General features: G+C 42.9%; 1 protein-coding gene across 1 annotated transcript; it reads left to right on the forward strand.

Annotated features, from left to right (window-relative positions):
- The first annotated feature begins 16,745 nt into the window (after nucleotides 1–16,745).
- Nucleotides 16,746–22,622, forward strand: LOC123504008. The gene is made up of 2 exons (XM_045254206.1): nucleotides 16,746–17,970; nucleotides 22,354–22,622. The coding sequence occupies exon 1, from the start codon at nucleotides 16,756–16,758 to the stop codon at nucleotides 17,908–17,910; it is 1,155 nt and encodes a 384-aa protein (XP_045110141.1). The 5' UTR covers nucleotides 16,746–16,755; the 3' UTR covers nucleotides 17,911–17,970; nucleotides 22,354–22,622.
- Nucleotides 22,623–25,940: the final 3,318 nt, after the last annotated feature.

Raw genomic sequence — 25,940 nt, forward strand, 5'->3', positions numbered from 1 at the left:
CTCACATCTATGTAGTTTGTATCTGAGAACATTTTAAATAACTCTATCATATCCTCTTATACATCTCCTCTCAAATGAAAACATGTTTAATTCCTTTAATCTATCTCTATACTCCAGGCGCTTTAATGCTGGTATCATCCTAGTTGCTCTTCTCTGAACTGCTTCTAACATGTTGATATCCTGCCTATAGTGGGGTGACCAGGCCTGTATGCAATACTCTAAATGGGGCCTAACATAGGAATTATATAAGCTACGCACCACTTCCTTACTTTTATAACTAACATTTCTATTTATAAAACCCAGGATCCTATTTGCCCTATTTCTTGCTTCTAAACATTGCTTTGAAAATTTCATAGTCCTGTCTATCACTACTCCTAAATCCTTTCCTTCCTCTACTGCCTCTAGCCAACATCCCTCCATCTCATAGTTAAAGTTTGTGTTGTCTTTACCTAAATGCATAACCTGACACTTTTAGAATTAAACTCCATCTGCCACCTGTCTGCCCATGCTATCAGCCTGTCCAGGTCTCGTTGTATTCTGTAATTGTCCTTTTCACCCTGTACTGCACATGCTATCTTAGTATCATCTGCAAACTTTGATACTTTGCTACTAATTCCTATATCTAAATCGTTAATGTACACCAAGAAAAGAAGAGGTCCTAGCACTGATCCTTGGGGTACCCCACTAACCACTTCCTTCCACTCAGACATTGCCCCATTTAATACTACTCTCTGTTTCCTATCAGAAAGCCATTCACTAATCCAATCAACTAACCTACCCCTATCCCATGTAGTCTCAATTTGTACACTAGCCTCCTATGCGGTACCTTATCAAACGCCTTGCTAAAATCTAGATATATAACATCTATGCTATTTCCATCATCTAACTCCTTGGTAATATATTCTAAGATATCGAGCAAATTTGTAAGACAGGACCTCCCTGATCTAAAGCCATGTTGGGTATCTCTAATTAATCTATTCTCATTTAAATGCTCCCAAATACTACCCTTAATGATTTTCTCTAGTATCTTACATACTATACTAGTTAAACTGATCGGTCTATAATTATTCGCATCATCCTTCCTACCTTTTTAAATATTGGAGTAACATTAGCTAACTTCCAGTCCTGAGGTATCTCAGCAAACCTAAGTGATCTTTCAAAGATTAACTTAAGTGCTTCAGAAATACTGTCTACACCCTCCCTAAGTACTCTGGCATGTAGCTCATCAGGACCACTAGCTTTCCTATCGTCTAGTTCAAGAATAAATTTCCTAATAATTCCCGGTTTTATATCAATATTTTCTAAAGCTCTTAAACTACTCGTCGCACTGTTTGTAACAGGATTTCCTATTCTTTCCTAGTAAATACTGAAGAAAATTGTTCATTCAATAATTCTACTATGTCTTCATTTTGATCCACTACTACACCATCTTTTCTGAGTGGTCCAATCCTATCCTTATTTCTTTTATCACTGACCTTGTAATAACTATATAATTTTTGGGATCTTTACTCCCAGCTCTAGCTAGTTTTATCTCTGCCTGCCTTTTACTTTTTTTATAACCTTACTCAAATCATCTCTGACCTGTCTGTACCTAATCAAATCTACATCTTCCCACTTTTCTGCAACTCTCTGTATGCCCTCTTCTTCTCTCTGATCTGGCTACCTATCTCATGAGTCCACCATAATGGCTTCCTGTTTCTCTGCCTTATATCTTTGTAAGGGATACACTGCATCACTATACCCTTTACTACAACCTTAAAAATATCCCACATCTCCTGTGCAGTTTTATTTCCAAAACTATCTTCCCAGTTTACCTCTCCTAATAACTGACGTAACCTACCATAATTGCCTTTCTGATAGTTTGGGACTCTAGTCTTATTCACTATATTATCCCTACTGGAATTAATGATAAATCTAATTATATGATGGTCACTGTTTGCTAAAGTCTCTCCTACCTCAACTTCCTTTAAACAATGCTCAATATTTGTTAGTACTATGTCTAAAACCTTCCTCCCCCTAGTAGGTTTATCTACCATCTGCACTAAATAGTTATCCTGAAAACTTTCCATAAACTTATTTTCACTAGCATCTCCTACCATCCTCTCCCAGTTTACTGACTTAAGATTAAAATCCCTAAGATAATTGTCTGACTAGTACACCCCTATTTATCTCATCTACCATAAGGTTGTCTACATCTGCTGACTGGTTAGGTGGTCTATAAAAGCTCCTACTCTAATAACCTTACTTTTGTTTACTCTAACATCCAGCCATAAGGACTCTACTCTGTTATCTACCTTAATACCATTAACCTGACTGGAAATGAAGGATTTTTTACATAAATAACTACTCCTCCACCTATCCTACCAATTCTCTGGTGTAAATACATAATGTATCCATCTACTTCATATTCTTTCCTATTTTCCTAAACTTTTCCTCATTTACCCATGCCTCTGTGACACATACAACATCTAAGTCCTCCTCAACTATATAACTAGATAACTCGTCCTTCTTGTTCCTAAGACTCCTGGCATTTACATAAAAACATTTAAGTCCTGCTACCTTCCTAGATGCTGTCTCCTTATTTGGAATCCTAATCTTATTCTCTCCTATTTGCACCTGGAAATCTTTCCTAATCTTTTCACTATCTCTGTTTATCCTATCTAATTTATGTCTAGCATCTTTCTTCTGGAATGCATTTGCTACCTCACCCCCTACACTCCATCCCAACTCCCCTCCAGACATCCACTCAGCACATCCACACCCTTCCTACTCAGATGCACACCATCCCTAGCATACAAATCCCTTCGCCCATAGAACCTATCCCATACATCCACAAAGCTGACACCCACATCCTTACACATCCCTTTTACCCGATCATTCACACCAATGGCTCTAGACAACCATTCCTGCTAACATACACACGAGGCAAGATTCCTGACACTACACACCTCCTACCACTCTCCCTTATCTTGCCTAACATTTCCCGAAATCTTGCCACTAACTCCTCCGACCCACCTGCTCTGACATCGTTCCCACCTACGTGCAAAACTACTACACCCTCCCTCTCCATCCCCCCAACCCTCTTCTGCACCTCCTCACTCACTGCCTTCACACCTGCACCAGGCATACACACGTTCGTCCTCCTATCCCTGTCTTTCCCACAGAAAGTGCTATCTAAATACCTAACCTGAGAGTCACCCACCACACACACCTGAGGTGTGCTAGGCACAACCATCCTCCTCCTCTCCTCTACCCCCTTCTTTCTCCTTTCACTCACCACAACCACTTCATTCACTCCACTCTCACTCTCCCTCCCCTCCAACAAACCGAACCTATTTTCACACTCAACAGGTTTAGTCCTATCCTCCCTAACTGCCTCCGCTTTCCTTCCCTCGCAACCTGCCATCTCTGCCCATCCTGACTACTATCTTTCCCAGTCTGGCTCGCCTGCTCCCTCTTCCCCACTCTGCTCTTCCCGACAGAGGGCCAAGCCACCCTGTCGCCCTCAGAAGGTCCAACCTTCGGCCTAACACTGATCTCCTGCCTAATTTTTTCCACTGCCTCCCCAAGCCTCTTAACCTCCTCCTTCAACTCAAAGATGAGAACTTCGTTCGCACTTTTCCCCTCACTTAGCTTTCTGATTTCCTCTCGCAATTCTCGGTGCTCAAGAGAAAGAACTAAATTCTCGCTCTTGAGCCTACACACCATACACTCAGAAAAGTCAACGACCTTCCTGTCATGCCCACACATCTCACACACAACAAACTCTCCCAATCCCACCTCAACACTCTCTTTCACGCACTCAATCACACTCTGATATACCTCAGTAGCTACCGCCATACTAATTTACAATCTGTTAACTCACAAACAAATAAAAATACTTGGTGACGGCGGGTGGGGAACCGCGGTGGTGGGGGCCTAAGTGAGGTCAACTAATCCTCTTTCAAGGTCAACTTGACGGTTACAAGCCTAGTCTCCTCGCTCTACCAAAATACTTTTAACTCACAAACACTGATTCTAACCACTATTTCACTCTAATCTAACACTTGCAGTACACACTTTCACTTCACTAACACTCAAAAGCACCACACACAAACACCAAGCACAAACACCACTCGCTAACTATAAAACCACAGCCAAAAACGGAGCGCACACACAACACGTCCACTCGCCACCGCAGCTACCGTCTGAGGCCATGACTCCTAAACCTGTGTGTATTCACCTGACGCATGGAGGATCCACTTCCCACCTCCAAATGCTGCCAGATACAGGCGCGGACGTCACAGTCATTGGCCAGCGACACCTCAGCATTCTTCAAATCCCCAGGACAGCCTACAGCCTCTACCTCCCGTGCACACGCTGACGGCGGACGGTTCAGAGATGGCACCTGCCCTGGGATGTTTTCAAGCTACCTTACGGCTCGGGCAAAAGTCTTGCATCGCCCAGATCCAAGTTCACGATGGCGTCCAGACCCCACTCCTCTCCTATGGCCACTGCAAGGAACTGGCCATCATCTCACCGGAGTTCCCGAAGCCGATTCTCAAGGTCAAGCATGTTAACCGGTGCAGCGAGCGGCCTCTCCCTGACATCACGTCTCCATATGCTGCAAAGGAGTACTTCCTTCGTGAGTTTTCAGACGTACTTCTCTCCAAGGAGGATCTGAGGAAGGCTCCCCTGAAGCCCATGGTCGCACAGCCCATGCAGATCCACCTGAAGGAGGGCGCTACACCGTTCGCCATTCACACACCACGACAGATCCCCTTCGCATTCCAGCAGCAAGTCAAGAATGAGCTGGACTCCATGGTGCGTCAAGGGATAATTGAGCCTGCTGGCGATGAGCCGTCTGCCTGGTGTCACCCCTTGGTCGCCGTGGCTAAGGACAAGGGAGTTCGCATCATGGTGGACCTCACATAGCTCAATAGCCAGGTTTCTCACCCAGCGCCAACGCCTTATGCCGCTGTCCGCAGAGTCACTCCGTCATCCCACTTCTTCACGACAGCAGATGCTCTGTGCGGGTACTGGCAGTTGGTACTTGACGAGATGGATTGCCACCTCACAACTTTCATCACCCCGTTCGGCCGGTTTAGGCATTGCCGAGGCCCCATGGGCTTTGCAGCTACTGGTGAGGCCTACTGCCACCGCAGCGACTTGGCACTCCAAGGGTTGGAGAATTGTGTCAAGGTGGTGGACGACATTCTTCTCTTTGATGATGCAGAGGATTCATCAGATGCTCAGCAGATGTAGAGAGCACGGGATCACCCTCAACAAGGACAAGTTTTCAGTTGCCGAGCCTCAGGTCCGATTCTGTGGCTACAACCTCTCCCCCTCTGGCATCTCTGCAGGTGAAGACCACGTCAGTGCAATCCGGGACTTTCCTACGCCCGCGAACTTGACTGACCTCCGCTCCTTTATGGGCCTAGTGAACCAGCTGTCAGAGTTCAACCCGGACATAGCAGCCGCAGCCCAGCTCCTTCGCTCTCTCTTGAGCCCTAAACGGACGTTCACTTGGACAGTGGACCATGATGAAGCGTTCAACCACGTCAAGATGGTGCTTCTCCAGCCACCTGTTCTGGCCCACTTTGATCCTGCGTTACCAGTCGTCCTCCAGATGGATGCCTCCCGCCTTCATGGGATTGGGTACGCTCTCCTGCAAGATCACGGCCAAGGATGCACACGACTAGTTCAGTGTGGCTCACGCTTCCTCACTGACGCTAAGATGCGCTACACCACCATTGAGCTCGAGCTGCTTGCCGTTGTATGTCCAAGTGTCGGCTCCATCTCATAGGCCTACAGCACTTCACGCTGATGACGGATCATCGGCCACTGGCCCCGATCCTGAATGCCTACACGTTGGACGCGATCGAGAATCCCCATCTCCAATGTCTGAAGGAGAAAATCTCGCCCTACCTTTTCACAGCCGTGTGACGTGCCAGGAAGTTGCTACGCATCCCAGATGCTCTGTTGAGAGCCCCAGTCAGCCACCCCACACCTGAGGACGAGATGGCGTGCACTGCTGCCACTTCCCACCTGTGGCATGTCGTAGCTGCCAATGCTGAACGCTCTGACCAACACACACCACACCATGACGCCGATCGGACGCTCCAGGAATTCAGAGCAGCAGCAAGACCCGTCATATGCCCACCTCACTGCCTGTGTGACATCTGGCTTCCCGTCCAACCGGTACGAGCTCCACAGTTCCCTACTTCCCTACTGGAAGCTCCGCGATCACCTCTACGCAGATGGGGAGCTTGTCCTCTATGGCCAGAGGATCGTGGTTCCTGTAGCTCTCCGCCGCCGCACCCTTGCTCGTCTCCATGACAGCCACCGCGGTGTGGAAGCCACTCGCCGTCGGGCGAGGCAGACTGTTTTCTGGCCTGGCATTGACTCTGACATCGCCAATACTGTTCGTGCCTGTGAACCATGTCAAGTCCTCCAGCCGAGCCAACAACAGGAACCCCTGATGTGCGACGACAACCCATCCAGGCCCTTTGAGTCCGTCTCCGCAGACTTCTTCACAGTCGCTGGCAAGTCCTTTCTTGTCATTGCGGACAGACTCTCGGGATGGCCTGTGGTCGTCCCATGTGGTGCGGACACCACAGCCACACGCACCATCCAGATGTTCTGCCACTATTTCCGGGAAGTGGGTGTCCCCCTCCGTCTCCGCACTGATGGCGGGCCCCAGTTTGCCAGCGCAGACTTCCAGAACTTCATGGAGCGCTGGGGTGTTCACCACATAGTGACTTCGCCGCACTATCCCCAGTCTAATGGCCATGCTGAGGCGGCTGTCAAGTCGGTGAAGCATCTCATCTTGAAGACAGCCCCCTCTGGCAACATTGATACGGAGGAGTTTGCCAGAGGTCTCCTGGAGCTGCGTAACACTCCCAACTATACAGGACGGTCCCTTCGCAACACCTCTATGGCCACCCTCTTTGGTCCTGCGTCCCTGCCCACCCAGAGTCCTTCTCCGCAGACTGGCAGGCCAAGACGGAGGACTGCGACCGCTGCGCTGCCGCCCGAGCTGAACAGGTGCAGGCTCAGTATGACAAGCACGCCAAGCCTCTCCCCTAGCTGTGCATTGGAGCTCAGTCCGCATCCAGGACCCTGTGTCTCAGGTGCAGGCTCAGTATGACGCTGGGACAAGGTCGGTGTGGTCATGGGCCACAGCAGGAACAGGGAATATGATGTTCGTCTCCCCAGCGGACGTGTCTGGCGATGCAACCACCATCTCCTGTGCCCAGTGCCGCCCCATGGTGATGATCCTCTCCACCATATCCCTGTGGTCCCTTGGTCAGATGAGAAAAGTCCGTCTGCTTTACTTGCTCCCCCAGTTGCCCCACGTCGTTCCCAGTGGCTCATGGAAAAGAGTTCCGCTTGAGACAGTGCTACGAGCGTGAGGGGGGGAGGGAGGTGTGGATATGTAATGTAATGTATCATATGTATTCCCTGTACCTCTGATTATTGTACGCCTGGCAACCCACCCTAAGCCTCAGTCTGGCTGGCGTCTCCAAGGCAGGCACACGTACGGGGTCCTTTCAAGGCTTTCTCTGTGTTCCTCTACCTGAATACACCTACTACAGTGGCTGTACTGTCTCGACAGCTACCCAACACCACACTTCAATCTTCTCCCGCATCGACCTCATCAAGGCCTTCCACCAGATTCCTGTGCACCCTGACGACGTACCGACGATGGCTCTCATCACCCCCTTTGGTCTGTTTGAATACGTCAGGATGCCGTTTGGGTTATGCAACAGCCCAGACATTTCAACGCTTCATCAAAGAAGTGCTCTGTGGCTTGCCCTTCTGCTTCGCCTACATAGACGACATACTCATCGCGACCCCAGACACAACCTCACACCACCAGCATCTCCAGCAAGTTTTCACACGCTTGCGTGACTACGGCATCTAGATCAATGCAGACAAGTCTGAGTTTGGTGTCTTCTCACTCACTTTTCTCGGGCACTCCATCTCTTCAGCAGGCATCACCCTACTCTCTTCGAAGTGTGACGCTATACAGCAGTTTCCGAAGCAGAATAACCAGTGCCAGCTCAAGCAGTTCCTGGCCATGGTTAATTACTACCACCGCTTCATCCCACACTGCTTGCTCCTGCTGCAGCCTCTGCATGCCATGATCAAGCTCGCCGAGCGTGGCCAGTCTGTCTCTCTCACCTGGACTACTGACACTACCACTGCGTTCCTCGCAGCCAAACAGGCTCTAGCCGACGCAGCCACGCTGTCTTTTCCCACAACGGATGCAGAAGTCCCTCTCGCCTGTGATGTTAGTGATACCAGTTCAGGCTCGGTTCTACAACATCTCGTGAACAGTACATGGAAGCCCATCGCGTTCTCCTCAGAGAAGTTCACTAAGGCAGAACGCAACTACAGTGCCTACGACTGCGAACTACTCGCCATCTACAAGGCCATCAAACGGTTCCAGTACTTCCTTGAGGGTTGTCGCTTCCACATATGCACTGACCACAAGCCTCTCACCATTGCGTTCCTGAGAAACAAGGCTTCGTGCTCCCCACGCCAACTCCACCGCCTGGATTATGTCGGCCAATACACGACCGACATACGCTGCATCAACACGCCCGCAGACGCACTCTCCCGCAGTGTTGCCGTCTGCTCCTCCTCCTCTCTCCTTGACTCCGCCGCTCTGCCTGCCGTTCAATCCACCGCCGCCCAGGAAAAACCTCCGCACAAGACATGGTGAGTCCGTTTCGCCACTATTCCTGCCGTCCAGCCCTGTGATGCCGTATTGAAAGAACCTCCGCATAAGACACGGCGAGTCCGCTTCTCCCTACCGTCTCGAAGCTAGGGAGGGGGTAGTGTAGTGATCATCTCAATCATGCATCTCATCTCCACTCCATGTTTTCTGTGTATGTACCCACTCTCTAAATACTTCTAAGACAGACTATTATATACTGGCTTTCTTTCTCTTATATATATATATATATATATATATATATATATATATATATATATATATATATATATATATATATATATATATATATATATATATATATATATATATATATATATATATATATATATATATATATATATATATATATATATATATATATATATATATATATATATATATATATATATATATATATATATATATATATATATATATATATATATATATATATATATATATATATATATATATATATATATATATATATATATATATATATATATATATATATATATATATATATATATATATATATATATATATATATATATATATATATATATATATATATATATATATATATATATATATATATATATATATATATATATATATATATATATATATATATATATATATATATATATATATATATATATATATATATATATATATATATATATATATATATATATATATATATATATATATATATATATATATATACAGGGCGTCCCTCGAGTTAAGGTACATACGCAGGGATATGATAGTTCAAGTGGATCTGATTAAAAGATACTCTATTAACATATGCTGTTTTTTGCTTTATTTAGTTAAAAATTGAAGGTGAAAATAGAGCGGTGACGTGTGTTGGGGGAACCGCTTGGGCAGAATGGAGGAGGAGGATCATCAGTAAGGACGCCACTGTGTTTCGCTGTAACCTGTAATATCAAGATAATGTGTACAATGCAAACAACCAAATACCTACAAAAACTATTCAAAGATGAGATTATTATTTTTGTTGGTTTATAATAGAAACGAATGTAGCCTACATTAAACATAACACAGCGTTATTTTATTACACCATTTTATTCGTGCTTGGCAACTCACCACAGCTGGCCAGAGTGTCGTCGCGATGAGTTTCCGCGCTTGTAAATTAATGTCAAGTCTCACAAGCCTCCTTTCATGTGTTCCTGTGTCCTTTAATATTCAAGGCTCACAAGCCTCTTGTCATGATGTGTTCTCGCATACTGTAAATGTCACAATTAAGACATTATTTAAGTTTTCTAATATTATTCAATTTCGTTCATGACAAGAGGCTTGTGAGCCTTGAAAATTAAAAGACGCAGGAACACATGACAGGAGGCTTATGAGACTTGACATTAATTTACAAGCCCGGGAACTCATCGCGACGAGACTCTGGCCAGCTGTGGTGAGTTGCCAAGTACGAATAAAACGGTGTAATAAAATAACGCTGTATTATGTTTAATGTAGGCTACATTCTTTTCTATTATAAACCAACAAAAATAATAATCTCATTGAATAATTTTTGTAGGTATTTGGGTGTTTGCATTGTACACATTATCTTGATATTACAGGTTATAGCGACACACGGCCGCGTCCTACTGCTGCTGCTGCTGCTGTTGATCCTCCTCCTCCATTCTGCTCAAGCGGTTCCCACCGCTCTATTTTCACCTTCAAATTTTAACTAAATAAAGCAAAAAACAGCATATATTAATAGAGTATTTTTTAATCAGATCCACTTGAACTATCATATCCCTGCGTATGTACCTTAACTCGTGGGACACCCTATATATATATATATATATATATATATATATATATATATATATATATATATATATATATATATATATATATATATATATATATATATATATATATATATATATATATATATATATATATATATATATATATATATATATATATATATATATATATATATATATATATATATATATATATATATATATATATATATATATATATATATATATATATATATATATATATATATATATATATATATATATATATATATATATATATATATATATATATATATATATATATATATATATATATATATATATATATATATATATATATATATATATATATATATATATATATATATATATATATATATATATATATATATATATATATATATATATATATATATATATATATATATATATATATATATATATATATATATATATATATATATATATATATATATATATATATATATATATATATATATATATATATATATATATATATATATATATATATATATATATATATATATATATATATATATATATATATATATATATATATATATATATATATATATATATATATATATATATATATATATATATATATATATATATATATATATATATATATATATATATATATATATATATATATATATATATATATATATATATATATATATATATATATATATATATATATATATATATATATATATATATATATATATATATATATATATATATATATATATATATATATATATATATATATATATATATATATATATATATATATATATATATATATATATATATATATATATATATATATATATATATATATATATATATATATATATATATATATATATATTGTTACGTACACGCCACGGCTGCGGTTAACTGCTACAGCTCACTAGAGTGTTATTCTGGCAAAATTGCCAACTTTGTTAATACTCCCTAGAGAAACCGCCCACAAGGACAATTCCACCCACTTCTCTATGAAGTATTAATGCCTCTCCGTACGCCTTGTCCACAGACGGTGATGAATCACAGACTGGGACAACACGCTCAGTGTATATATTACTATACTATCCTACTGCGACAAGTGCTTCCTAACACCTGTCAGACTGACACCCCTAGCCTACGACTACTACAATATATGATGTGTACAGCACATCCGGTAGTGTACACACAAGCCCAGACACCACCTACGGGTGACAACAGCCACACACGGAGTCCAGATACTCATCACAGACAAGTCTGGCAGACGAGATCTACGCACCACTGGCCAGCATGAAGCCTCTCAGCATTCAATAGTGTGCGTGGCTACAACCACTACAATACAGTATACTACTGATACTACGCAAAAGATAATGGGGGCACACAGCCACCCACCAAACCACACTGGTGACTACAATCACCACCAGCAACAACGGGACGAAACAATAACGCGTCCCTCCGCGTTGCCACACCCGAGTGGACGAACGCACGAGACATGCAGCCAGACTTACTACACCTCTCCTAGAGCAACAAGCCCATTGCTCTTACAGTCACGGTCTACCCAGTAGCAAGCCAGCTACTCAACAGGAGGGCACAACTCCCAGACCGATGACTAATAAGTACCACGAAAAACCCAGCCACCACGCATCTCTCTCGCTGTGCCAGACCGACAAGAGTGGTGTCTATCTCCGCTGAAGGCTCACTTGGTACTGTAAGCAGTATACTACTGATACTACACAACAGATGATGGGCGCACACAGCCGCCCACCAAAACACACTGGTGACCACAGCCACCAACAGCAACAACGGGACGAAACAATAACGCGTCCCTCCGCGTCGCCACACCCGAGTGGACGAACGCAAACAGGAAATGCAGCCCCAACCGGCCACACTGTCCTTAGGACAACAAGCCCGCTGTCCTACACAGCCACGGTCTACCGAGTAACAAGCCAGCTACTCAAGGGAGGGCACAACTCCCAGACCGATGACTAGTGAGCACCAAGAGAAGTCCAGCAACATGAATCTCGACTGTGCCAGAGCCACGAGCGTCCACGTCCACCTCAGCTGAAGACTATCTTGGTAGTGAGGCAATGCTCGCAGGCACAACAAGATGGTGGAAACAAAGAGAGGGTGGTTGGCCGCACAGCGGAACAGCGACAGCCAGCGCTTGGGGCTGCCATACAATGGGCATATAAAATAATAAATATATATATATATACACAATATATATATATATATATATATATATATATATATATATATATATATATATATATATATATATATATATATATATATATATATATATATATATATATATATATATATATATATATATATATATATACAGTATACATTCACTCATACACGCTGCACACACACACACACACACACACACACACACACACACACACACACACACACACACACACACACACACATATATATATATATATATATATATATATATATATATATATATATATATATATATATATATATATATATATATATATATATTACAGTATACATTCACTCATACACACTGTACAACACACATGCACTTTCTTATATTTCAATACTTTCTACACTGACGATTCACAAGTACACACATGATACAAGAACACCTTCACATATCAATCATGTTATTCATCTCATCTTTAAAACTATTGTAATAACCTTATGGTTTTACAAAAAAAAGATAATCCATACAAACCACTTATTAGTCGAGATCACTCTACACCATCACAGGTAGAGATAATCCACACAATAGGAGCACGATAAATAACAAGGCACTAGGAAGTTCCAAGTATGAAAATGATTTAGGAGTCATAGTCAGGTCTGATTTCAGTCAAAGGAAGCAATTCATAGAGGCTAGAAATAAGGCGAATAGGATACTAGGATTAATTTCTAGGAATATTAAAAGCAGAAGTCTCAAAGTGATACTAAAATTATACTTACCGTTGGTCAGCCCACATCTTGACTATGCAATGCAATTCTGGTCCCTACAGTATTGGAAGGATATATCTCTATTGGAGTCAGTGCAAAGGAGGATATCTAAAAAGGTACGGGGAATGAGGGATATTCCCTATGAAGCGAGATTGAAGAAACTCAATTTGCATTCCTTAAGGCAGGTTCACAGATGTCAATATCCGACTGAAATTGTAAATCGGTAGAGTTTCTGACTGAATATTGGTGCCTAGCAACTTGAAAAACCAGTCACAAAACAAGACCAACATGTTGGTCTTGTTCAGTCGATTTACAATTTTGTTTATGTTGTGATGTCACGGAGAAAGGTTTGAAAATATGGTATTGATGTAGATTGATTGATTGATTGATAACTTTATTCTTGTAGTAATGTATACAACAAAGGAGGGTCATGCCAACCCCTCTAGAATTATGGCAGATAGGTTTCAAGGATCAGTCAGGTGGAGCTGCAGCTTGTCCCACCACACGTCTGGCACCTGTGTCCTTACTCCTTAACTTCCTGCACCATGAACTTGGGATAGCCCAAGGATTCTAAAAGGATATACAGGTTCAATGGGAGGGCTGGAGGAATCGATTAGGGATTGGAGCTAGCAAGATATGGCACGTGGATCACAGGCAGCAAGTGGGAGAGGGATGGGGGGATCCATCAGCAGGGGACGACGAGCGCCATTACAAAATTTAAACAGTCAGTCAATCACGGGAAGGAACGCAAGCTACAGCAGCTATCATCTGCCTCCACTTGGGCCACACCACAATCGGTGCTCACTTGCACCGCTTACGTCTGTCTCCTAGCTGATTCCTTCTGTCCTTGGTGTAGAACTACCCCTGAGACCATGGAACTTTTCCTGCTCCACTGCCCAAGCTTCCACTCCCACCACACAGCATTCCTGGCTCCTGGCTCTCTGCCCTAGGCATCACAACACTCGATCTGCCCATCCTCCTAGCAGCCTCAGGCGTCCACCCCTCCCGGCAACCTGCTGACCTTGGCCTTACTTGTGCCTTCTTGAAGAACACCAGCCAACTACTACATCTGTGATACCCGCACAGGACTCCCTCAGGGCTCATAAGGATCCATAGTTCTTCGCAGCCTTAACACTTACATCAACAAAGCAAGCCACAGCAGTTGTTGCCTTTGTGGCAAAAGCAAGAAAACGCATACACATGTGTGTGTGTGTATATATATATATATATATATATATATATATATATATATATATATATATATATATATATATATATATATATTAAACATGTTTTATTTGCCTTAAAAGTTCATAAACACGAGAGAAAGGAGGGAAAAAAAAGGGGTGGGGAATATGGGAGAAATCTTTATAAGTTACTCCTGAAAACGTTTTCTATGAAAGTGCTCGCTACCACAGATGGCAGCGCAGCCGCTGTCCTCCTAACTTTAACCCACACCACAACTTCCTTCTTAGATATTCCTTCAGATAGCCACACCAGTTTCACCTGAATGAGCTCCTCAGCCATAGTGGCGAGTTTGTCCTGTACTTGCTCAAGTGTCCGAGGAGCCCCAGTTCCCTACTCCTCCTACTCCTCATCCGTGTCCATGTCATTGGAGTCTAACAGGTCTTCAACTTCAGAGGCGGACTCGGACTGTGAAGGCATGCTATCTGGCACAGGCAGGGACTGGGCCGGGGCCAGTAGGGGCAGCAGCTTTTTTTTTTTTTTTATGCAAGAGGGAAACTAGCCATGGGCAACAGATTATTTTAAAAAAGGGCCCACTTCAAATGGAAGTTCCCCTAAAAGACTGGTAAAGAATTAGCCGAAAGATAGGGACAAATGTCTTGAAACCTCCCTCTTAAAAGAAATCAAGTCGTAGGAAGATGGAAATACAGAAGCAGGCAAAGAGTTCCAGAGTTTACCAAAGAAGGTATATGAATGATTGAGAATACTGATTTCACTTCACGATAATTTAACTGTGTCACAACGGATTCAATGAGATGCCCGCGACTCAGGGTTGCCAACTGGCAGTTTTCATTACCAGATTTACCACAATCTGGTAATAAAAAACGAGTTTGGTAATGAATTACTGTGTTTTGGCAATCTGGTAATGGGAGTGTAAAAATTTGGTAATAAGTGAATATGTAAAGAAATAGGAATAAAAATTATATATATATATATATATATATATATATATATATATATATATATATATATATATAGAGAGAGAGAGAGAGAGAGAGAGAGAGAGAGAGAGAGAGAGAGAGAGAGAGAGAGAGAGAGGCGCTAGATCACGTTCAGTTCCAGTATGGGACGGGGCTCTTACAGGCCCACGGACAACACGCCTATTCGCCTAACAGCGAGCCAGTCTTCATCCTGCCATCGTATGTGGTGCTTGTGATTTAGGTTTTGGAAGTATAACATTGGTGATACGACATGTCTAAATGGAAAGGCACGTATGACTCTACAAGAACTTATCACAGTGCATGGGAAAAGGAATACCCATGGGTTACTAAAGCAAAGGATGGATCGCAACATGCCTTTTGTAAAGTGTGTAATAAAAATCTGCAACCACGAAAGGCCACGCTTAAGGTGCACGAAGAATCGAAAGATCATAAACAACGGGTTAATGCTGTTTCATCAACAAGAGCAAATGTTTTTCAGACAAGTAGACAAAATCTTCAGAAAAGTGAATCTCTCAAGAAAACTGAGTTGCAGTTGGCAGTTGCAGTGAGTTGTCATGCTCCTGTTGTGTGTATAGATCACTTTAGTGAAATAATGAAGGAAAATAGTAGTGCTGGAAGTTTGTTTGCAAATTTAAGGCTTCACCGTACCAAATGTTCAATGCTAATTACCAATGTTGTTTCACCAAGCCTTGAAGAGGATTTACACAAGAGAGTGATACATGCAAAGTATTACTGCATTCTAGTTGATGAGTCCACTGACATATCTGCTGACAAGAACATCTGTGTGTGTTTAAGATTTTTTGATGAAACAGTAAATGAGGTAGTATCTGCTTTTTTGGGACTGGTACCCATTACTGAGGCCACAGGTGAAGCTTTATTTAAAGCAATTAGTGATCTTTTGCTCAAGTGTGGTATTGCCATTGAAAACTGCATTGGCTTCTCCAGTGATGGCGCCAGCAACATGATCGGAGAAAATAATTCCTTATGGTCTCGCATTAAGGTACAGGCTCCACATTGTATAAAATGCAGTGCACTTGCCATAGTTTAGCTTTGTGCATACAAAAGGATTTGATAAACTTCCTCTAACCTTGGTTTCATGTTACAAGAAGTACCAAAGTGGTTCAGAAAAAGTACATTAAGGCGTGAGATGTACAAGATGCTGTTTGAGACCATGAATACTGGTGAAGAAAGGCATGGCATACCTCTTCCATTTCTAACCCTTTCCACAACACGATGGCTAGTCAGAGGAAAAGTGCTATTCAACATTTTAGTTAACTGGATGGAATTGAAAGCTTACTTTCATTGTGCCAGCATCCATGGAGCACAAGATGTAAGGTACAAGGCTCGTCTTTTGTGGGAAATGTTTTGCGACGACTCCAACTACTTGTACTTTGTCTTCAGTTCACCCTTGGTTACAGAATTTGAAAGAGTGAATGCACTCTTCCAGTCTAACAATGCCAGTCCATCCTCTTTGCTTCTTGAATTGGATATACATTATAAATCTCTTCACAACAGAATCTACAGTGAGCAAGGCACGTTACTACCACTGAATAAAACTGATTTTGGAGCCAAATTTTCCATGGAATGCAACAGACTTCTTTCCAGCAAAAATATGGCCTCTCGTCTGGAAAGCATACAACAACGGTGCCAGGAAATGCTTGTTGAACTTGTGTCTCAAGTCAAGATGAGGCTACCAGAGAATAGAGGACTGTTTGACAAATTAAGCAAGTTATCCCCACATAATGTCCTTACCCAGCTAAACAGACCAAAATTCAATGAACTTCCATTTCCTCACCTCCAAGAATCTCTTGAACTTTGTGAAGAACAATACAGAAAAATTCTTTATCATCCCTGGAATAATGAAGAGGTCTTCAGCTCTGGAATCCCAGAAGATCCAGTTAACTTTTGGGCTTCAATAAAGAAATATGAAGAAGGTGGTAGAAAGCCATATGAAGCTCTGGCCAGATATGCTTTGGCAGCATTGACAACGCCAGTGAGCAACGCACTTGTTGAGAGGATTTTTTCCCATGTTAATGCTGTGAAGACAAAAGTGCGAAATCGAATGAAACATAAGATGTTGGAGGCTATTTTGAGGATACGCACAACCTTGATTATGTCTGGAAAATGTTGTAAAGATCTAATAATTACTGAAAGCATGTTAGAGAAATTCAATGTTGGTATGTATGAACATACAAGAAGTCAAGATTGTCAGAGTAGTAAGGATGATGGCCTTAATGCTCTGTACGAATAACTCCCAACTCTTGCCTCTGGATCCACTCACCAGCTGATCTGTCCCATGGCATCTCTCACAGTAAGTTTATTTCTTATCACAGTTTTCTTATCCCAGTCAGTAGCATTATTCGTGTAACTTGTATGTACATTGGATTTATAATTAATTAGCAATAATTAAAAAGTTTGGTAATGAAATGACGAATCTGGTAATAACTGGAGTCGAACTTGGTAATGCCTGTCGTACAAGAGTTGGCAACCGGCCCCGGCCTCGCGTCACCTGCCAATCTGCCATCAGTGCCATGCACCAGTTCGCTCCCAGCTGCTGCACCGTAAACAGTGCCGCTCCTTGTGTTCGTCGGCAGTTTGTTTGGTTACCGGCACTCTCTAAGAAGTTTGTCCTGGTAAGCTTTCACCTCATCTGTTTTTTTCTGGTGCTACACCAAGGTGTAAGTAACCTGTTGGAGATACATGGTCCTTGGATCATTGTTTGGTGTCCTGTTCTGTTGAGTGACCCGGAGTTTCGCTCTCGTTTGCAGCTTACATATGGCGGACCGAGAGAAGGTTCCGGAAGGGACACCAAGGTGTTTCTCCTCTTCCTCCTTCTCGTCCTCGGACAGGAAAAGGCGTGAGATGTCTCCCCCTGACAAGGACGTTAAGAAGAGGAAGGATGGCCCTGAAGCTTGCAGTGCTCACCCAAGGGGAGCGGCAGTGGCCGCAGAGCCGACAGTGGACGTCGTGGTGGCACCGCTGGTGGCAGGGCCGAGTCACGTCCCCGGTCCTTTTGACTGTTCGTCTATGGCTAACAAGTATGACAGGCTGAGTGCCTTAGTAGGTGGCTTGATCGATAAGCTTGAGAAGGGATCAGATACAAACGTTCCCAGGCATGACTTCAGTGGCTTCCATACCGTCTTCCTCTGAGGGTGAGGAAGGAGAACTCTCACAGCACGTCCCAGACTGCCTGGACGAACTGGACTATCTCAGTTGTGTGTAACCTGACCCTAATACGACTGAGGACGACTCAGACTTTCTTAAAACTCTTGAGGAACTCTCTGGCCACTTCCACAGTGAGGAGGAAAAGGCCGAGCCGCTGTCAGAGCGTTTGGCTACCATATTCAATACAAATTTGAGACATCGGCCTATATCTGAGGGTGTGAAACTCACCTATGGGAAAATCAAGCTGCCCAGCAATGTCCCGAACTTGACCGTGCCATCAGCCAACTTTGCTCTCACTAAGGCCATGAGTGTAGGGGGGTCACCTTATCGACGCTCGACTTGTCTATACAAATGGTTTGATTTCCAAAGCGTTGGTACCGATTGCTCAGTGCATAAGTGATATAGGAGAGAGGAAAAGCAGCTTTATCAACAGCTACCTACATGGACTTAATAATAGTCTTAGACTTTCGACCTCCCCTGTGAACTTTCTTAACCACCTTAGGAAAGAAGTGGCACGTATCCATGTGCATGATTCGGCCGTAGTAGATCTCTGCAGGTGGGACTGCGACATTGGCAAAGATGAACTGTTTCCATTTGATGTGGCCAAAAAAGTGTAACGAAATCCATAAGACGAAGAAGTTAGGAAGGCCCTTCTTCTGCCCTTACAAGACAACTGGACCTAGGAAGTATCCACAGCATAGACAAGTGCCTTGTCACTTATACCCATCAGTTGCCTAGGCAACCCTACCAATAGGACAGACCAAGGAACCAGGCGAGGCCTTTTTTAGGCCAGAGGGCGTCCCAGGGGAGGGGACGCACAGACAATCAACCTCCCAGTAAACCAGCTTCCGGTGAGTGGCTCTGTTTGCCCCTTGTTCAATACTCCTAAAAATTTTGTGGGTGGCAAAATTCATGTAGCCAGGCTGCAATGGAAAGTGCTGTCCAAGGAAAAATGGATCCATGATGTTGTGGATGGTAGAATTCTTGAGTTTGATAGTTTGCCCAGGCAGATAGGAATTCCTTTCCCCTTCATCTCTCGGTAGCAGACACTCTTGCCCTGGACTCTGCCATGGTTGGTTTCCTTAAACACAAAATTGTTGAAAGATGTGAACCAAAGCTACTGGGTTTTATTTCTAATGTATTCCCAACTATTAAGAAAGATGGCTCAGCCAGAGTTATCTTGAATCTGAAAGAACTGAATGAACATATTACACATGCACTTTAAAATGGATTCCATCAAGGATGTGATTCAGTTCATTCAACCTAATTGTTTCTTCTCTACTATAGATTTCAAAGATGTTTACTTTTCTGTGTTTATAACCCCAGGAGACAAGAAATGGCTCCAATTCTTTTGGAGACATAACTGCTTTCGGTTTACGTGTCTTCCCCAGGGACTGAATTCGGCTCCCTGAGTTTTCACAAAATTATTAAAACCAGCCCTTTCCCACCTCAGGAAACTTGGGATTTGTGTAATTTCTTACATAGATGACTGCCTCTTTATTGCATCATCAGCGGAGGAATTAAGGATCAATGTGGGTTATGCTATGAAGCTTTTTGACTCGCTAGGGCTCACAATCAATGTTTTAAATCTAAAATCTGTACTCAAATCTACCCAAGAGGTGGAATTCCTGGGAGTACTGTTAAACTCTGTCAATATGACTGCTACCTTACCTTCTCATAGACGAGGGCACATCAAAGAGCAAGGCAGACTTCTACTAACGGGTGTCGTCACACTGCTTGACTTGGCCTCCTTTATTGGAATGACTGTGGCCTCTGACCCTGCCGTAGAAGTGGTCCCGCTGAGGTATAAATATCTGGAGATTGTTAGGAATGGAGAATTAGCTAGAAATCATGGGGATTATTATTCCACAATTACCCTGGATAATCATGCCAGAAGGTTAATCAATTGGTGGATTAACAACATAGACACTCAATCCAAGTCCCTACAACCTTCTTCCTCCCAGATTGAAATGTTCTCTGATGCTTGTCTGACTGGTTGGGGTGCAACATTAGGAGATGCCAAGACAGGTCACTGGGCTCATGTGGAGCCAGATCATATTAATGTCTTAGAACTAAAAACTATTCTATTGGGCCTTAAATCTTTATGCAAGGACTACAAAGATACTCATATCCGCCTTCGATCGGACAACAGCACAGCTGTTGCCTGTATAGACAGGGGTGGCAGCATTAAACCTAACCTTAATGCTGTAATAGAGAATATTTCTGCTTGGGCTGAGTCAAGAGGGATTACTTTGTCAGCAGAGTATATAAAGGGACTCATAATGTTGAGGCAGATAGAGAATCCCGAGTAAAAAACTTAGATACTGAATGGATGTTATTGCCCAAGGTCTTCAAGTTACTGTGCCAGACCTTTTATACTCCAATTATTGACCTTTTTGCCACTAGAATCAATGCCCAGCTACCCATTTATGTTGCCTGGAAGCCAGATCCTTTGGCTACACATATTAATGCGTTTACATTCAATTGGGTCAATGATCCTTTCAGGATCATTGGCAGGGTACTGCAGAAGATACAGGAAGACAAGGCAACAGTTATGACAATTCTCCCTCTTTGGCCAACCCAAGTATGGTTCCCGAAGGCCCTTCAACTGCTGGTAGGCACTCCTCTTTTGCGCTCTCGACATTCATTGATCCTGCCGCAATATCCCTCCCTGGTACATCCACAGGCCCAGAAGTTAATCCTGGTAGCAATGATCTTATCAGGCAAGCCTTCCAAAATCAAGGCCTTTCGCCAGAGGTTGCCGGATTTCTGCTTAACTTGTGGAGAAAGAGCACAAAAGCACAATATGGGAAACATATCGACAGATGGGTGCCATTTTGTTGCGGGAGGGAAATTGATCCATTTTCACCACCTTTAAATGTTTTGCTGGATTACTTATTTTTAGAGTTTAAGAAAGAGAAAGGCCGAGGTTATAGCTCTATGAACACTCTCCAGTCACCCATCTTAACAGTAGCTCTTATCAGTGGTCAGCCTGCAGGGAGGCACCTCTTAGTTAGCAGGTTCATGAAAGCGGTCTTCCAGGAGAAACCATCCTTTGCTCGCCTTCAATCCACTTGGGATCCTGAATTGGTTTTAGATTACCTAAAGAGTCTAGGCCAGAATGAGGACTTGTCACTCATCCAGTTGTCAAGAAAATTAATTATGCTAATGCTACTAACATCTGGCCAACGGGGTCAAGCGCTACACTTAATGAACATCAGGTACATGAGTATCTCAAATTCTAGAATTTCTTTCAGCATAGGAGACCCTCTCAAAACATCTAGGCCAGGTAACCATATGATTGAACTAGTTTTTGAAGCATATGTACCAGAGATGAATATGTGTCCACACTACTAGTTTACACTACCTTCACAGAACAAAAGGCATAAGGGGGAAAATTACCAGATATTTTCTAACAAGCGAAACCACCCATAAAATTGGCATCAAGAGACACTTTACGTTGTTGGACTAAAGATATAATGAAAGCTGCTGACATTGATCTCTCTATCTTTTCTCCTCATTCCACCAGATCAGCTTCATCCAGTACAGCAGCCCTGAAGCTCCCACTGACCACCATTTTGTCCACTGTGGGTTGGACCAATGAATCGACTTTTGCAAAATATTACAGGAGACCTTTAAACAAACATTGTCAGTTTACAAAAGCAGTGTTGTCTTAAGTTCTTGGTTTTGTCAGGTTTATCTACTTTGTTGTGTGTATAAGATTATGCACTGTTCCAAACAAATGTATTTCAGTTTTTCTGTTCTTGAGTTACTTGATTAAAGCAAATCTTTGGGAATGCTATGTTCGTTTTATGCATACTTACATGTTTCAGGTTGTATACCTCTCCATAAATATGTATGGCTTCGAGATATATATATATATATATATATATATATATATATATATATATATATATATATATATATATATATATATATATATATATATATACATACAAAACACTTCTCTTATAGGTTTGATGAATCACTCTAAAGCTCTCATTGAATCTGTTGTGATGCAGTTAAACTATCGTGAAGTGAAGATTAAACGAATACTTACCAAGTGTGAAGTTTGATCGTAATTTCACGAACAGTTTAACTGCGTCACTTAGAATTAAATGCTCTCTTTCCCTTCCCTCTGCTCTCACAGTGTTGAGTGTGGAAATCACCAGATGATTTGTGTAAATATATCTATTACTGTTTATCGCTGCTTCCTCAAACCTACTCTCTGAAATGACTGGTGCATGCCAGGTGAGATGGGCATCTCATTTAATCCTAAGTGACGCAGTTAAACTCTTCGTGAAAATACAATCAAACTTCACACTTGGTAAGTATTCATTTAATATTACTATTAACTCTTATATTAGAGAGTTGGACAGAATAAGGATGAGGAGAAGAAAGCCTTGTGCAGTGAAACTGCAGGAGGAGGGGAGGCATGCAGTTAGCAAGATCAGTAGAGCAGTTAGCATGCAAATAGCAATAAAAGATAGAAAGAGATGCAACATTTCGGCAGTGAGAAAGAAGCTGAAGACAGTCAGTCAGAGGAGGGGAGTTGATGAGACGAAAAGCTTTTGATTCCAACCTATCTAGTAAAACTGTGTTGAGTGAAATCCCCCAAACATTCGAAGAGTACTCCATACGAGGACGGATAAAGGTCTTGTACAGAGTTAACAGTTGGATAGGCAAGAAAAACTGGTGGAGACACCTCAGAACGCCTGACTTCAAAGAAACTTTTTGGACCTTCTGGATGTTAAGGGGGTAGGGGCAGCAACCAAACAGTAGCACGGTGGCTTCACTTTAATGATGTTATGCCGCCTCCTCTCAACCTCGGCCTTAAAGTGGCAAGCCATTCAACCTCCTGTACAACACGGACCGCGAATGCATAGCAAGCGCACGTACAAAAATCTGATGCATTTTGGTGCGTGTGTTCAACGCGCGCACAGACACGCTCATTTGAAAGCGGTCTTAGAACTGAAAAGTACGCCTGAAGAGCTCAGTTCAGTTTGCAGCAAGGAGTAATCCAAGGAATGTACAAAATTCTTGGTCTAATCCCAGGCTACGTGTATCAACAACACGAAGATCAAGATCGTACCATAGGAAAGAAACAAAAAAGTGTGCAACAGCAGAGTACCCAGACGGAAAACCTGAAAAAGGAAGCAGAAGTATAGACGGAGATGAATGAAGACCAGCAGGAAGTAGTGGAAGTTGGAAGAGTGGAAAACCGACCTAAGAAGAGGATGATGTTTAAGAAAGCTCCAGTCCATATCATCGGTGACAGCATGGTGAGGAAGACCCCAGACTTCCTGAGGAGGGAGGTGGACTGCACCAGCATGGGAGGTGCCAAGATCCAGGATGTGAAGAAGAAAGTTCTTGAAGAAGTTAAAGAAATGGAAGAAAGAAGCCTGCTGGTGATACAAGGAGGAAATAACCTAGAGGCAACTGGGGCTGAAGAAACAGTGAAAGGAGTGATAGAGGCAGTCAGGGCAGCTGAAGACAAGAAGATGAGTGTGGCTGTGGTGGGGGTCCTGCGGCACCTGCGTGAAGGGGTGCTGTATGAAAAGACAAAAAGAGATAAACTGGATGCTCTGCAAGAAACTCCTGAGGCTGAAAATGGAATGGCTTGCAGAGAAAAAGGGGAATGTCAGCTTTCTGGATTTTGACGGGATCCTGGACCAAGACAGGCTCTTCAGCAGAGACGGCGTCCACCTCAGCCAGGATGGAAACCAGAAGATGGGACAGCGACTGGCTGAGTGGATGAGGGCAAGGCAGGTGTGCTGCGTGGAGATGGCTTGACAAAGAGGACCAATGGATGACGGCAGACAAAGAAGAGAAGAAACTAACCAGGCAAGTGAATGTGTGAAGTTTGACTATGAATGTGAGAGGATAGGGTGTGTGGAAGTTTGAGGATGTATGCAGGGAACTCGAGGAGTGGAAGTTCGACATAGTCGGGCTTACTGAGACTCACCTGAAAGATGATGTGTGAATGGAGGGATGTGAGTACACTCAACCCTCGATTTGCCGGACTAAAAGGGGGGAAGGCTTGTCCGGGAATGGCAAATGTCCGGCAATGGAAAATGTCCGGGGGTCTACCCCCTTGCCGGACTTTACCCTATACAGGTTGAACCCCGCTTTAACGGCACGCGATTTACCGGAATCCCGTGTTTAACGGCAAAAATTTCCGGTGGGAACATAGTGTTGTCTTTAACGGCATTTGGCACCTGCACCAGCTGTACCAGGAAGTTGGAAAATAAATCAGACGTTTTTGTTCAGAAAACAAAACTGAGGGAGAAGAAAGAGACTTTGCACCAGATGTGGAAGACAAGAGAAAGAAAAATAAAAGAAAGGCAGGATCAGGACGAATAGAAGTAACAGGAGGTGCCGAGGCAAAGGCAAAACCTCCGACGACCATCATCATCATCATCATCATCATCTCACCACGTGGGGCCGTAACACATGCCAATGCCGCCGACACGTAAGCACAACACTCGTGTGACGCGGCAGACTTGTTTACAGTCCAGTACTAGACGTGTATGTCCGCCCGCGCTGCCATCTATAGTGCCCGATTTGCGAACTTTGTCTGGCGCGGTAGTTTGAAATCGACTTGTCCCGGACTTTTTTTTTTTTTTCCCCACAGACTCTTGTCCGGCAAATCCGAAATCCGGCAAATGGAGGTCCGGCAAATCGAGGGTTGAGTTTACAGGTAAACCCCGCTTAACGAAGGTTCACGCAACGAAATTTCGCTACAACGAAGGTTTCATTTTACTACCATCCGCTCGTTTAATGAACACCAAACTCGCTTTAACGAAGTTTTATCCAGGTAATTTTTTCCAAGTTTGAAAGCCCAGCTGTATCACGCAAGCCGACAAGGTTTTGAATACACCAGGAGCTGCCGATACTAGGGCCTGCCTCAGGAGAAATCCTGGGACACCTGTGGAATCAAGATGAAGATCAAGATCAAGCCTCTCGTGGACAACATGCGCACCACTCACTCCCCTATTCAAAACATTAACAGCATCAGCAATAGCTCGTCATCTCTCGCTCAACTTACCACCAAAACGCCCTGCAATGTGGCCTAGCTTTCCTAAGAAGACCAGGAAGTCTCTTACTCTCAAAGTG

This window comes from Portunus trituberculatus, chromosome 15 (assembly GCF_017591435.1).
Source record: "Portunus trituberculatus isolate SZX2019 chromosome 15, ASM1759143v1, whole genome shotgun sequence".
Classification (NCBI taxonomy): domain Eukaryota; kingdom Metazoa; phylum Arthropoda; class Malacostraca; order Decapoda; family Portunidae; genus Portunus; species Portunus trituberculatus.

Excerpts from the sequence above, each read along its gene's own strand:
- LOC123504008 (XM_045254206.1), top strand. The coding sequence starts at position 16,756 with ATGTTACAAGAAGTACCAAAGTGGTTCAGAAAAAGTACATTAAGGCGT.